Here is a 16,485-nt window from a genome sequence, read left to right on the forward strand (position 1 = left end):
TTTTGCTGTAATTAACTGTTGCAGCTAATCTTAATGGGAGAGTTTGAGGTGCGTGTCTCCAGTAACAGCATTTTCCCCTTTTCTTGAAACTCTCGTTGCAGTGTTGAATTACGAGAACGTGGTGGAAACAGGTTCGGAAACAGATGATGATGACAAGTTACACATTGCGGAAGAGGACGCTCTCCTTAACGCCCTGGACAGCGTGGGCAGTCCGGCGAGCGCACGCAACCACGACGCCTCTCCGCGTGTCAGCCAAGCACTAATTACGAAGGACGACGAAGAAGATGACATGAGGGAGAGTGGAGTGACCCAAGCCTGGCACAATAACAGCATGCTGCAAGCCTCAGTTGATGGTACTGGTGAGTGTTCCCAGTGCAGATGCCTAACATGTCCACGCCTCACTTACCTAAGTGTTTGGGCAGATTTCAAATGTTCATAATATCATCAACAACATGATAGTCTCGTCTGTTCTGAATGTAAGGGTGTATCAGTAGTGACATATCTCGAAATGACAGGAAAAAAGAAAAGTCATGTGCTGTTAACTTCAGATGAGCATCTCAGTCACATCTCACGTAGTTACAGGTCCACCAATTCACTGGAGAACACATTTGCTTTTGTACTCATATATGCCTACACATTGCGCTTGTTTTTGTTGCTGATTGGTGATTTTGATGTTTATTTTCAAACTGTTTGTTTCATGGAACGTGTCTGTTCACGTGACATCTGGGGTGTATTTCTAGTGCAGAAGTACAGGAGGTGACAAACCTTGGTTCTGTTGTCTTTGAAAAATAATTTTTTGTGATGTTTCCATTTTTGGCCTTAACGAAACCTGAAAGACAAACTAAATGAGCAGTAATACTCTATCATATGCAAAAGGCCTTTGATTGTGGTGCATAGTTTTGTTAAAACAATATATGAGCTGCTCAAGATGAAAACACCTCTGTCCAGCTGTGAAAAAGGTGATTTCCTTTTTTGCATTGAGTGGAACTTTTTATCATTGTCAAAGAGGTAATTAAAAGGTCAGTAAGAATTTTTCACAGTAAATTGGCGTGTTTCCTCTGAAATGTGGCTTGAAATGTAGAATCATCGCATGGGTATGGAACTGGGAGATGCCTAAAAATGTGTCTTTATACTGTTTCATTTCAGCCATCATAAGTATAGGAATCTAATAAACAAATTCCATATTTTTAGACAATGCATTGCTATGTATTTCTTTATTTTATCCATGTTTAATGTGATTTATATACAATTCTTTTCATAAAGCCTTTTTTTAAATAATCAAACATACTATCTCTGCTCAGAGAAATCCAGTCTTGGATGCTTGAAAGATAAATACTTTTAATTAGGGGCAGAGGATAATCATTAAAGGAAGCCAGACTGCTGCAAAAGTCATTAACAATCTTAAATGAAATTTTTATTTTTATGATAGCCATTTACATGTATAATAAGAGTCAATGATTCTTGGGAGCCGTGTGACAGAAACAGAGTGTGGCGAGAACTCATGTAAGACACCCCATTTAAATGAGCCGGTGTTAGCTATTCATTTCTGCTAATGAACTAGCTGTGCAGAGTGCTGAAAGGGGAAATATTCAGGAGTTTAAAAATTTAATATGCAAAAAAAATGTACGTTTAGAGAAAGGAGTTTGATTTTGTGGATATTATAATCATTGCAAAAGCCCTCTAAAAATATTAAAGACCCCACAAACCTCGATTGTATTTACTTTCATTTTAAATTTCATTTAAAAATGTTAATGATTTGGAAAAGATATGACATTTGTTTTTATATGTTATTGAAACAATAGTCAGAAAAAACAAACATGCTGTGACTTTATAATACGTTGGGAATAGGTGGTGCCTTTATGTCTGTGCTATAGCCGTGTTGTAGTTCCAATGATAATGTTTTTCTCACGTGATAAAATATTTGTCATATTTTAAAATTTTCACAAAGTATGTTGTTTAAATAATCTTCAAAATATTACACCAACTTACGGGTACTCTTTTTTCTTGGTGCCTCCCTGTCTACTGTGGTACCTCAGCACATAGCTTAACTCTGAGATAAGCCTTACTTTTCTCATGCTTTTTTCTCCTGTGCTTTGGTACTTTGTCTGCAGGATGTAGGTTTTGAACTGAAGAGCACAGCGAAGTTTCTCGCTGTGCCTTTCCGGTTCCAGCACAATCCGAGTTTTGTGTTTGGAATTGTCCTTGACATTCTTTCATCCCACAATGGGGTGGAAGCAGTGTGCTGGAAACCATGACATCATTATCACTGACAGAGATTTTAAATAAATCACCTGCGTTCTTCCCAGCCTCTCTTCTGCTTCTTCAAGGATTCTTCAAGAAATAACAAAAAAGAGGACTTCTTGTTTTCACTGCATTCTATTCCAAGGGTAACCGGCAATAAAATAGGAATGTTTTCAAAATAAACAGAATCGATGACATTAAGTAAACGGGCTGAATTATGGAGGATGAAAAGTATTCTGGCCTCCTTCTGGGTTTCTATAGAAACTTAAACATTTCTCCTGAGTAGGTGAATACCTCTTCTCCTCCAAACCTTTTACAGCTTGTTTGTCTAAGCTCTGCTTCAGCAGGTAAAGATAGCATTAATCTCTTTTGAAGTTGCAGATTATAGAAACACAATCTAAATACATTGTATCACTATATATCTAGTATAGTAATATTGTAAGTTCACATCAGTTAAGATTACACAAAAGCAGTAACCTATACAGTATACTGTGTTTTAAAGTAAAAAAAGTTTAGATCCCTGTCTGGATTTTCAGTAGTCCCCTAATGTAAAATAAGGGTTAGTGGTCTTAGCCTACCTCCTGGTGGAAGGATTTTCACACCTACTGCCCACAATAAGCAGAAACAGGATATTTTTGAGAGAAGAAGAATTGAAACGAATGTGACTGGGTTATGACAGCATATTGACCAGCTAAACTGAGTGATGATTTCCTCGGATGTTTTACTCCAAATGGGAATATAAAACATCTTCAAATAAAGTTGCTAAAGTTAAGAAGCCTGGAAATATTTTTTCTAGATTTTCTAGATAGAGTGTGGTACCTGAAACTCATGGAAGCTATTCCTGATTCTCAGAGCCCCTTAATGCCAACACAACATAACAGCTCTGATGAAGGACCAGTTCCACTGCCTCAAGTCCAGTGTGCTCATTTTTCTCAGTGAGGATAAGTTTTGTAGTCTCAGTATGAGAAAAGGGAAAATGGCCTCCAAGTATAACTCGTGAGTAGCTGCATGGAAAGTGAAAGTCCTGTAACTCGCTTTCATTCTGTGCTGCTGCTGCTGGCTTTACAGAAAGTAGTTATTTAATCTATTCACTCCTTTGTTTATTTGTTGTGCAGGTAAACAGACAAATGTTTGCTTCTTTTGAAGAGGTGGAGGAGTCTTCATAGATAAAGTACTCCTGAAAAAATTAAACAAGCACAGTTATCAAGTACAGCTTTACCAACTTAGCAAACTATAAGGCACAAATAAACTAGTGGATCAGAATTTATTGATGAATGCAGGAAAAGCAGAATTTCACAGTTCTCGTTTCTCAGAAATTTAGAAAACGAGTCCCCCACAAAGCAGTTTTTGTTTCTTTTTAGCATGCGTCTTCTGTTAATGAGGTTTTGGGGGACGAGTTGACACTACTGTTTTCACTAACTTTGTTGCTGTGTGTTGCTGGAAAGGCAACAAATCCTCAGTTACTTTAACATATCAATGAGGAAGGAAGTGCAACAGCTTGAGCACTACCAGTATTATGCAAAAAAAGGCGTCCGTGTTGCTGTTTCCCCCTAGTCACTGGGTCTGTGTGCCCTCAGATGGAAAGCTTATGATACTTGTGACTCCACACTGCCAGAAATCACATGAGAAGAGCAAGGAGGAACAAGAACAATAGCTATATTTATAACTAACCACTGTCTTCTCGGAAATACCTTGATTTAATTTCTAAAGACACGGTGGAAGATGTTTTAGGGAAGAACCATTTAAATTGATTGTCTGTTTAAGCCAACAATGTTCTCCTTTCAAAAAAGGCTTATACCATTTTTGAAATACCAAGCCTGGAATCTTATTTTTTAAACATTCTGTCTAGGGTCTATGAACACCTTTAAGGGTTGTGCTGTATTTTGTAAGAGCAAGACGTGTATCGTGGATAGTATTTGAAAGTGAATATTATCTCTCACAAATAATTCTGCTTTACATGTAGATAAAGTTTGAGTTAGAAGTAAAAGAACATTCTGTCACCCTTTTTGAGCTAATCAGGAGGGGCATAGTTTCTTTGACTAGAGAAACAGGCATACAAAGGTGTTTCTTTATGCATCTGAAAAGTGTTCCTTGTAAGATATAGATGCATGCATAAGAACAACAAACAAGAGGGTCCTTTTGGTTCAATCTAGCTTGTTTGGTTTTTGGTAGCGAAATTGATTTGAGGATTTCATCCAGTCATTAGTTATGCTCCAGAGTTAGCTATGCCCTCCTGATAAGCCTCAATAAGGGCAAAGCAGCTGTTTATGGCTGTTCACTTTGATTTTATCTACGCAAAAGTATAAGTCTGTTTAGATGGTTCTGCTTTTCAGTATTGTGAAATGGTGAGAACTAATTAGAATGTACATTCCCATAATTCATTGCAGCTGCTAACTGTTAAAATACATGATAGCTGTTCATAAAGTCTGTTTCTCAGTTCATCTACAGGCTATTGTGAATCCTTCTGTTTTACCTGCTTATCTTTCTGACATGCTTGCAACACAAAACATTCCTGCTTTGATCACGTGTTTTATGCTGATTAGCAATATAAAGACGTCAAGGTCAGGAGACTGGATCCTGTCCTCAGAATCTAAATTCCTCAGTGTTTTAATGGATTCCTGCATCACGTGAATGACTGGCATGGATGTGTTTGTAAGATTTATCCCAGTCTGATCACTCTGGTGGACAGTTCGTTCTTGACCTCACTGTTCTGACTGGAGACTCCAGTTCCCCAGTGCTACAGGATGTTTTGATTCACAATTGTTTTTAATGCTTAAGGTAAATACTGTAAGTCCCAGTCTGGCTTAGAAGATAGTACTCATTCAGAGTCCTAAGCAAAGCCAGCACAGACTGGAGCACAGCAGTCCTTTTATTTCCTTGTACCTTCCTCTGAAGGCTTCATTGTAAGTGAGGTTTGCATGGTACCATCCAGCGCTGACTGTTTTTACTTCTTTCTGTTCTGCTCTCAGATGAAATGAAGGACGAGTATGACACTATGGGGCCTGAAGCCACTCTTCAAACAGCTGCAAATGGTACAGGTGAGTTGATTACCGAGTTAAAAGATTTGCCGAACGATGTCAAGTCCAGTATTTTTTACATAAGGTCTATGTACCTGCCACTTCTAATTAGGGAAAACAATGCTGAATCCCACCCACAGGCCTTTGGGGACTTAACTTCTCTGCCCATGGTGTCATTCAGAACAGCTCTGATTGGCTGCGGTGCAGTTCGTGTAAACAGTCAGCACAGCACAGCCAGATTTCTCCTGCTCCATGACCTCTTGCTTTTCTAGGTACGGCATGTTTTGAGGGAACAATTTTGTTTCCATAGAAATAAATGTTTAATATTCCATTTAGGCTCATGGAGACCTGGATATAACAATATGCAAGAATATATTCAGATCTGTCTGTCTAAAGTGTGATGCCACTTTGAAATGGAGCATTTTTAATTTAATTTGCTTGGAACACTTGCCTCATCTTTGGTGATAAAGCATCTAATGAGGAAAAGAAGAATAAATATGTTTATATTCTTGTAAGCCAGTGGCCTGTGGTCACCTGGGGGTTAAAATTTACTTTGAAATTATCAGGAATTACCTTAAAATTTAGAATGAAGTTTGAAGTTAATTTTACGTAACTAAACTTTAAAACAGTTAAACCAGAAATTATGTAACCTGGAAAGGCCTACCTTAATATCTAGACAAGCAACAGGCAGCAAATATAGTTAAACTGTAAGTATGATTCAGAATCAACTGGTTTGGTTTTTTATCGCTACTATAAGCATTGGTCCTTTAATGAGAGCACAGTGTATCTCATGGCCTAGTTTTAATTGTTATACTGTACAATTTAAAAGATCCATCGACAGTTTGACATTTTCAAATGATTTTTGACAACGACACCATCCACTACCTTGACCTTTTACAAATTGGATCATAAAATGTTTACTGCACAATAAAGCACAACTCACTGAGTTTACCTTTACTAGCTAAAGCAATATTTTAATTGAAAGGTACATGTAGATAACAAAAGAGGTTTTTTAATGTTCCAAATGGTGTATTTTCCCCCCCCAAACTATTTAAATAGTTAGCTCCAGCTAAACCGACAGTAATTTGAAGAGGTATAGGGAAAAATAAAGACAAATATTAGACTACCATGCAGTGGAAAACAGAAGTAAAACTTGGCGTGTTGGCAGGACAGGCAGTGTTTGGCCTGCGTTCAGTGTGTACCAATCAGGGTCTGCCGTTTCCTAGCTAATGAAGGTTGTGGTTTTTTATGAGCTTTGTCTGTGATTAGGGCCAGCTATCTCTGGTCTGCAGCAAATAGTTCCCCGAAGAGCTAAAACTAAAGAAAACATTCTGAGGTAGATTTTATGTCTTCAAGCCATTTGAGTCTTTATTTTCATTTTTGAAGTTTTCATTTGACACTGCACAGGGCAAGCAGTTAGCATGTTAAATATTCACCATCCCTGCAGACAAGGTGATTCTCATTACATTTACTTTTTTGACCCACCGAAACCAAAAATCTGCTAATATGTTGGAAAACCAAAATGCTTCTGTGTGTGCTTAAAAATAGAAAAATCTGATTTAATAAATGTCTGTCTCTGTAGATAATCGTTAAAATTCATAATTTAGGCATCATAATCAAATTTCAGTTAATTTAAATTATGATGAGGAAAATAAGAAATTGGCAGCCTAAGCAAATCTGATTTTCATATAACATTTGTAGTGTAACTGGTAATATGTTTAAAGTAGAAGGTTTATCTTTAAAAGCTTTTCCAGCATTCAAGATGGTACTTTGCTAAGATTAACTCATATTTCTTATTTTAGTGGCCATTATCTGACAAGATAACACAGTAACTTAGATGTATACTTCCCAAACTACAGCCTTAATAGCTTTCTTCATCACATCCAGATTTACTTGTAGCAACATGTTTCCAATGTCTAGTGGTAACACCACATATGTCATGAAAAAAACAACAAAATGCAATTTCTTTTTTTTTTCTTTTTTAGTTAAGAATGTCGATTGCACTTCGGAATTCGAGGAGTTTTTTGCCAAACGGAAGCTGGGAGAAGGAGAGAGCCATGTGGTCAGTATTGCGGAGTACCTACAACGGGGTGACACTGCCATTATTTACCCAGAAGCCCCAGAGGAGGTGTCCCGCCTTGGTACACCGGAGGCCAATGGACAGGAAGAAAATGGTAAGAATTTTAAAGCACAGATACAGCAGGCGCTCCATGACACAGGCAGCTGTTGTCATTATGAATTCACTGAATGCCTCAGTGTTTACCTTCAGACTTGAAGAACAGCTGTTGAGGCCTGAAATCAGATAGCTCACCTCACAGACTCTCAGAGGGAAAAAAATGTGTATATATGATACAAGGCTTTTGATGCATACTTTCTAAATGATGAAAGTACAATACAGAATGTCATTTAATAAATGGACCCAAGACATTTAGGAGGGGGGGTGTTAAAAAGTATATCTGATTGTTAAAGTTCATTACTCGAAGTGGTTATAGAGATATTTTAAAGAATGGCAGGTCAGGATTAAAAAGCTACAGTGTTATTTAAATTTTGACAAGTGTGAAAGCAATATCCATAAGGCATTTGGCCTTGGGAGGAACAAGTGATGACATGGATAAAGAGGATTTTAATGGAAAAAATTGTCATAAAACAGAGACCATTTTAGAAGATGGGTTAACAAAAGGTTTTAGATGAGGTTGAAGAGCAACCGTACAAAATCTAATGCAGAAATAGAAAACAGTTTTTGTGTTGTAGACTGCTTTAATGATGAAAATAAAATGAAATAAATAGAAATTAGAAATAAATGTTGTGAGGATGTCAGAATACAGACATTCGAAACCATCTAGCTTGAAGATACCTATTCCATCTGCGTACAGGAGGCACTGACTTACTCCACTTCTAATTCTGACATAACATCACGGCCTCGTGCCCAGGACTGTTTGCAAGTTCACTGCACTGTCGTTGCCACTCTTTCCACACGGCTGAAGTCCCAAAGGCCCCGAGACAAATTTGTTTTTCCATTATTTAACGAGTGTGCAGTGCAAAACCTTACAGAGAGATGACTTTCCATTTCGAATTGCAGGCAAGCAGTGAGCATTTCTGCAGACATGATAAACTGGAGGCTTAATTGATTGTGCTGACACAGGCTGGCCGAGGTGATGTGCGCTGACTTGTCCAGGGTGTGTACGGTGTTGGGGAGGGGGGGGGGGGGGCGCGGATGCCAGCTTGAGATGATGGCACTCCACAGAGCAGATTGCAGAGATACCTCCCATTCCACTCTGGGCAGCACGCCCATTAGCTGCCATTGATTCGCTGACCCTTTGGCCTGTTTTCTCTCCCCCTCCCCCCCTCCTCCATCCACCCTGTGCAGACCTGCCACCTGGAACTCCAGATGCTTTCGCCCAACTGCTGACCTGCCCCTATTGCGACCGGGGCTACAAGCGCTTGACATCACTCAAGGAGCACATCAAGTATCGCCATGAGAAGAACGAGGAGAACTTCGCCTGCCCCCTGTGCAACTACACGTTTGCCTACCGCACCCAGCTTGAGCGGCATATGGCCACACACAAGCCGGGGAGAGATCAGGTGAGGATCACATGCCTCTTGTTCTGTTTTAGATATTTTTTTCTAATGTGCAATAACCCCTTGGAGAAAAGATATCATTTTGATTGGCAATCATTATTAATTTTTCATGGCATTTTGAAGATGCAGATCTTTTAATGGTAATAGCTTTAATTGAGGCCTAAATGGTTTTTTGATGGCCTTCCCTGATATGATTTAGCAGTCTTATGTTCACGATCGAATGATTGTGTTAATTTCCAATTTAGAAATTTTATCTGCTCTTTAACTTCACTTTACTTTAAGCTTTTATGTTCCTTAAATTCAGACGAAAAACAGCTTCTTCTTAACTGTACCTTATTATGCATTCCCATTTATTAGATGTACTTGCTTAAATGCAGAAGCTTTGCATTTTAGAACACTTCCTGAGCCTTCAAACTCTGTTAATATCACCGCTGTCACGATCGTGATTTTTCAGCAAGAACATATAAACTGAAAGTATGTCTTATATATACTGTGTATAGTACAATATATAAAGTACTAGACATCAAGCTGATGTGATATTTACCCCCCCCCCTTTCATAAAATGGAAAAAAACAGTATGTGCCAGAAATGGTTAACAATAAGACAAGGAGCTAAAGCAGGTAATTTCAGACACTGGGTTTTTCTTTCTCACATGAAAACACTTATCCTGAAATAAAAATTACTGAACCATCCCTATTCAGCACTGGCTTATTCCCCAGAGAAATTTGCAAGAAACCGATATTGATATATAAAATGATAGCATTATTATAAATTACTTATTTAAACATTTGATATGCCATTTGTGTAGTATGCAACATTTTCTGAATTTAGCTGTGAAGATGTTTTTTTTCAACATCACAGACTAAACAGATAGCAGAAATGCATTTTCACCTGGTCTAGCCTAATTTAAGGTGCAAATTGCCTAGTTTATATTCTTATGTTGTAATATGCTAAGTCTTTTCAAGTAGCATTATGGCTATAGATCAATCAAAAGTTGTCATTCTGCAACAGTGAAGCTTTATAATGGCTATGGAGGCATCATAGCTGTGCCACCATAGCTTTATGAACAATACATATAAAATATAAAATCCCTGTTTATAGACCATTTGAAAAAACTCTCTTTCTACGGCCTTTGGCTGACTTTTGGTTGACAATGTTGTGAGACTCGTGTTTATCATACCTACAGTTTTAAGGGGGCCTGAAATTCTGTTATTGGACTTAGAAAGACTAAAAGTCTTGGGAGCTTGTATCTCTAAGCAATTGCTAACTCTGCGCTACTCATGTGACAATATGTGTGACAGTCCCATGGTTTGGCAGTTCCTCATTTAAAATGTCTTCTCTGAGTTTCCTGTTATTTTGGAGGTGATCTGATGAGGGCTCCTAAAGGCTGGTGTGTGCTTATACAGTATGTATCTTGGTATGGTTCTGATTAATAATTTAATGTATGAAAGTAAAATATTAATTACAAATTAGTAATATATATTTTTTTAAGTATGATATCTTGGTCTGTTAGAGTAAGATCACATTTATGACTGGACAGTATAAATTATTTAAGACCTTTACAAAGCATTTTATAAAGATAGTCATCATTATTAATTTTTTAAAAATATTCTAATAATAATAATCTGTTTTATTATTTGATTTAAACGAATCTATGTTTAGAAAACTGGATTTCTTCCTGAAAATGGTCCATAAAAATAGCTCACTAAGTAGTTGTCAAAAATGTGCTCCGTTACTGTAAGAAATGATGTGAACCACTTCTCCAGGGCACTGGTGTTCTCTCTGTCACCAGCTCAGGGCAGTAGTCTGGGGTGTACAGGAAGTGAAACAAGGGCTGTCAAGTCATGCCCAGTTCTGACAGAGTTACAGACTTGCTAGAGAAAGTAGTCACTGTCAGGGCAACCCGGGGTTTGTGCCTTTGCGTGTCCACTCCTCCCTGACATCTCGGTTTCGCTGATGCCCCTCTCTGGGGCATCTGCTGTGCTTGACCGCGCCAGGAAGCTCCTCTCTCCCTCCACCCTCGCGGCCCACACTTCACCCAGAATGCCCAGCTCCTGACAGAGCTGGAAACCCAGGCCTTCACCTGAGTGTCCATGTGGCGTGTGTGATCTGCTGATCAGGGATCCAGCCTCCACCTGGGTTGGGAGGTCCAGCAAAGACGCTGTTTTAACGGGAAAGACTTACGCTTTGTTGCCCTTTTTTTATTTGTCTGTGTCTTCATCGTAAGCTCACTTAATTACATCTACGGGAAAATTGTATTTATCAAGCCCTTAATAAATTGCAAAAATTGCCTCCACTTTGAATTTTTACTCAATAAAAGCATCACGGAAAACAAACTCATAAACGGGGGGATAGATAAAAGTCTAGATTCATTACCACCAATAAGACAAACAGTAATATTCGGCTACGTCTTCTGCATTCGTAACATCCCCTTTGTAGCACTCAGTTATGAAGAGTAGATTCGGCGTTGAACAATCCCCTCATTTGCTCCTGGCATTTACAATTAGTAAATGAAAATGATTGTATCATATTAACAGTGGCACAACTAAAGTTTACAGTGGTCCTCTGAGGGAAGTGGGGGGAGACAAAGCAGCTGTTGCTGTTTGTTTATGCAACTCAGCAACATATGAGCAGCGGTCCCTCATTGGCGCTTGGTGGGCCGGCTTCTGCCTGATCTTTGAAGGTTGCTGCTGTTTGAACAAACCTCCCTGTGTCCTGTGTAACACCATCTGTCTCACCAGGAATGTGGGAAGAGTCAGCACACCCCAGCAGTTGTTAGCCTGAATCAGGGGCTGTTTCTGTGCAAAGAGATCTTTGTGTTTCCTAACCGTTTACCACTCTCACCTCCCGCCTCAAATAATCCGGCTGGTGCATATTATTACTCGTATTGTTGCTATTATTATTACTACTACAGCTCATTTAAATTTAAAACGGGTTGTTTGCAGCCTTTAGAGCCTTTATAGGTTTATTTCACAAGTCCAGTAATCGATTGTAGTCTTAGCTCACATACATCTGACTTCAGCAGACTAAACCCTTTTCTGCTGCTGGGGTCACAGTTAACAGTGTGGGTTTTTAAACGAGCCAATACTGATATTTCAGATATTATTCCAAATTAATAAAAAAAAAAAAAGACAGATCAGTTTGTTGATTTTAATGATTTTTCGTTTTGAAACGTGGAACGCTTCTGAAAGGGGCCTTTTCTTTTCTTTTTTTTTCCTTGCCAAATTCTAAAGACACATTTCCCTCGCTTACTAGCCAGGAAATTAAAAGGTTTGTGATTCACTCTGTTATCATTTCCTCACTTGTACTGCTCGTTGGTGTTGGAAGAGGAGAGGCGAGATGGTCTGTAGTAATGCAGGCCATTTGGCTTGTCTGCAGCAGTTGATTGTGATTGTTTACTGAACTCTCTCTCTGAAATGTTTGTGTAAAGCTCATGTAAATACCTTCTCTTCTACAGCACCAACTGCTGAACCAGGGAGCTGGCAATCGCAAGTTCAAATGCACAGAATGTGGCAAGGCCTTCAAATACAAACACCATCTGAAGGAACACCTGCGGATTCACAGTGGTGGGTAGCAGGGGTGCTCATGCACTCTCTTTGAATATTCATTACCTTGATTTCAGATTGTTCTGAAGTTCATAGAACTTATAGATTCGATTTTGCTTTACTCCCTCCATCAATGAATGACTCACATTTACTTAGTAGAATACTCGCATATGCTGCTTGACACAAAAAAAAAATCCTGAAACTGAATGTTATTAATAAATCCAGGAAAACCATTACAACAGTAAAATGTGAAACTATTTGTGAACGTTAGGCTGTGTTTGAAAATGTTTTCCTAAATACTGCTTCCATTATTACAAATAATTGTTCCTGTTATTAATAGCGATGCTACAGCTAGAGATTGTAGGTGTTGGAATAGAAATACCACTAAGCGTTGTCATGGTATTAATGGAAAACCAGAAGAATGGGCTTCTTGCCGAGGATTCCTGGAATGAAAGGTTATGAACGAAACCCTGTTTCCTTCCTTCAGGTGAAAAGCCCTACGAATGCCCGAACTGCAAGAAGCGCTTCTCCCACTCCGGCTCCTACAGCTCCCACATCAGCAGCAAGAAGTGTATCGGCCTCATCGCGGTGAACGGGAGGATGCGGACCAGCGTCAAAACGGGCTCCTCGCCGACATCGGCGTCCTCCTCCCCCACCAACACCGCCATCACCCAGCTCCGGCACAAGCTGGAGAACGGCAAGCCCCTCAGCCTGCCCGAGCAGCCGGGCCTTCTGAAAATCAAAACAGAGCCACTCGACTTCAACGACTACAAGCTCATGATGTCCTCTCACGGCTTCGGCGGGCCCGGCCCCTTCATGAATGGAGGAATGGGGGCCGCCAGTCCGCTGGGGGTGCACCCCGCATCTCAAAGTCCAATGCAGCATCTAGGGGTGGGAATGGATTCTCAACTACTGGGCTACCCTACCATGGGAAGCAATTTGAGCGAAGTGCAGAAGGTCCTCCAAATTGTTGACAACACTGTATGCAGGCAGAAAATGGACTGCAAACCCGACGAAATCTCAAAACTTAAAGGTTACATGAAGGAGCTTGGGTCTCAAAACGAGGAACAAGGACAAGGAGTGACCTCCCCTGGTGCTCCCCCAGGTGGTCTTCCAGTTGTCAGCCACAATGGTGCCACTAAAAGTATTATTGACTACACGCTAGAAAAGGTGAACGAAGCCAAAGCCTGCCTCCAGAGCTTGACCACGGACTCAAAAAGACAAATTAGCAATATTAAAAAGGAAAAAACGAATCACATATTAGACCTAGGTACTGAAGATAAAATGCATGACAATATTCTGTTTACACCTTTCTCCTGCCAGTACTGCAAGGAGACCTTTCCAGGTCCAATTCCCCTCCATCAGCACGAGCGCTACCTGTGTAAAATGAACGAGGAAATAAAGGCGGTCCTACAACCCAATGAGAACATAACTCCAAACAAACCAGGGGTGTTTGGAGAGAAACATGCGCTCCTGCTTTCTTCCATGCTCTCTGAGAAAGGAGTGACGAGCCCCATCAACCCTTACAAGGAGCACATGTCTGTGCTCAAAGCGTACTTTGCCATGAACATGGAACCTAATTCAGAGGAACTACTGAAGATTTCCATAGCTGTTGGCCTTCCTCAGGAATTTGTGAAAGAGTGGTTTGAACAACGAAAAGTCTACCAATACGGCAATTCCAGAACACCACCACTAGAACGGAACAATGTGGAGGTGGCGCTGGCTGCCACCAACACTCCAGCTAAAGACACAGTGCCAGCCAGGTCTCCAGTGTGCTTGATAAAGCCCATGGACCGCATGACTTCCCCCTCCATAGCAGAACTCCACAACAATGTTAACAATTGTGACACTCCTCTCAGGCTTACAAAACAGACCCAGTACACTGTTGGCAAGCAACCTGGTGAAAAATTGGACCACTCGAGGAGCAATACTCCTTCTCCTTTAAATCTTTCCTCCACATCTTCTAAAAACTCCCACAGTAGCTCATACACTCCAAACAGCTTCACTTCAGAAGATCTCCAGGCAGAGCCATTGGACTTGTCTTTGCCCAAACAAGTGAAGGAACCTAAGAACATTGTAACTGTAAAAAGCAAACCCAAACTTAACAACGTTAACATTGACCACAACAGTGTTTCTTCTCCATCTGAGCACTCAGAGGAGCCTTTGAACTTGGCCTATTTAAAGAAAGAGTTCTCTGGTTCCAATAACAGTCTTGACAAAAGCACTAATCCGATGTTCAGTATTAACCCCTTTGGTGCCAAACCCTTGTACACATCTCTTCCACCACAAAGCGCATTTCCCCCAGCCACTTTCATGCCTCCTGTTCAGACAGGCATCCCAGGGCTGAGGCCATACCCAGGGCTGGATCAAATGAGCTTCCTGCCACACATGGCCTACACTTATGCAACAGGAGCAGCCACTTTTGCTGAAATGCAGCAAAGGAGAAAATACCAGCGGAAACAAGGTTTCCAGGTAAATAGGCGGTGAGCTCTTTGCACCGTGATTGGGGTGAAAAAACATTGCACATTCAGCTGCTAATTAGAAGCCTCTCTGCTCCCAAAGTACTGAATTCAAGCTCGATCTAAAAAAAAAGCTTGCTCACCTGCAGCACACGAACCCAGCAAAGCAGAATAGATAAACAGATGTTGTATAAATGTAGAATGGTTTAATTCCTCTGTATGCTTCATTAGAGGTATCACCATATAATGAGTGTTTTAGAGGTTATAATGTGAGATTCAGGTGTTGCCAGACACCACAGTGTATTGTCTCCGCACAAAAGTGCAAACAGCATTGCATTGCCAGCTGTTCTATCTCTTCCATTTTAACAGTACATCTGCCCTCTTTCTAAATGTGTTTCGGCCAATTTGATTTTTCTCAGGTATTAATTAGTGAAAACTCTGTGTGAGTCAAATGTAGTGTCTGCATAAAAGCAAAGGTGTGCTTGCTTGCTGAGATGTGTAGCTGACTGACTTATGTCTTTGGCACATGTTTTTAGAACAAGCCAAAATGAGTTTCAACATGCAGATTAATAATGCACAGCTCCATGTTCATTACCGTTGAATGCTGAAGGCTGTTTAACATAGAAGGAACCATTTTGATAAAAAGTATTAATAATGTTTCCTATTCTAAGTTATTAAATTAGATTTAAAAAAATACAGCTACAGGCATTTAGCTCAAATTGATTGCAGAACGATAGTGCTCTGTTCTTAAAACCAGTGTAGCAATGTCCTCAAAATCATTGCGAGGCCAGAGCAAGCAGTCCTAATGAGGGCAGTGGTGCCGCTCCATTTTGGCCATTTAGCACACCTCTTGATTTAATCATTATGAGTTAGAAATGAGAAGACTGTGGCAATATGCCCTGCAAAGTCTTTCGCTTATTATTATGACCTTCTAATGTAATCATATTTTTTTCCCATTAATTTAAGTTAGCCTATCGGGTTAATCTTCCCATGAAAGAAGAACAGATAAATATAGAATTAATACTCTTTCAAGTATAAAATTAAGAAGAATTTGAATGCAAATATGTGGCGTGCAGGCCCATGCAATGATACTCAGAGTCGGGCTTCACTGGGAGGTAGTAGTAGGACGGGGGGTATTGTTGTTATCCAAGCATTTGCATATCTGCCTTTGGTTTGTGTCGGTATCATAGCTTTCTTTTCATGTTTTTCGGAGTTCTTATTACAATTAGATCAGCGCTTAATTAAAAGCACGCGTCATGTCTCCTAGGAGTCTCCAGAAGAAAGTTTGTGAGCAGGTTACAATAAGTCTGTATTAAAGCCCTGAATGAAACACCAGAAGGTGACTATATTTAGGTGACAGGTGTGGATTGAAGAAATCTGGTTATCTTATAGGGGGAGCTGCTTGACGGAACAACAGATTATATGTCAGGCCTGGATGACATGACAGACTCAGACTCCTGTCTGTCCCGGAAGAAGATTAAGAAGACAGAAAGTGGTATGTACGCGTGTGACTTGTGCGACAAAACATTCCAGAAGAGCAGTTCCCTCCTAAGACACAAATATGAGCACACAGGTATATACTGTTCCAGACACTTACTTTACCTGATGACTTTTCATGTTTTGTGTTACTAAACCCTTAATTTT

At 40.0% G+C, this 16,485-nt stretch overlaps 1 protein-coding gene across 6 annotated transcripts in view; it reads left to right on the plus strand.

Moving 5' to 3' along the window:
* The window catches only part of LOC148649498 (zinc finger E-box-binding homeobox 2-like), an 81,005-nt gene that overhangs the window by 60,452 nt on the left and 4,068 nt on the right, over positions 1-16,485 (plus strand). For 4 of the 6 annotated variants that reach the window (XM_088606274.1, XM_088606276.1, XM_088606273.1 and 1 more), the window contains 7 exons: positions 102-359; positions 5,211-5,279; positions 7,244-7,432; positions 8,626-8,840; positions 12,295-12,403; positions 12,870-14,854; positions 16,234-16,414. In XM_088606274.1, the coding sequence (XP_088462400.1) occupies positions 102-359; positions 5,211-5,279; positions 7,244-7,432; positions 8,626-8,840; positions 12,295-12,403; positions 12,870-14,854; positions 16,234-16,414 (3,006 nt within the window). The remainder of the gene's footprint in view (positions 1-101; positions 360-5,210; positions 5,280-7,243; positions 7,433-8,625; positions 8,841-12,294; positions 12,404-12,869; positions 14,855-16,233; positions 16,415-16,485) is intronic. The other 2 variants (XM_088606277.1, XM_088606278.1) reach the window with 1 other exon arrangement.

The sequence above is a fragment of the Lepisosteus platostomus genome, chromosome 14 (genome assembly GCF_059453375.1).
Source record: "Lepisosteus platostomus isolate fLepPlt1 chromosome 14, fLepPlt1.hap1, whole genome shotgun sequence".
NCBI classification, from domain to species: domain Eukaryota; kingdom Metazoa; phylum Chordata; class Actinopteri; order Semionotiformes; family Lepisosteidae; genus Lepisosteus; species Lepisosteus platostomus.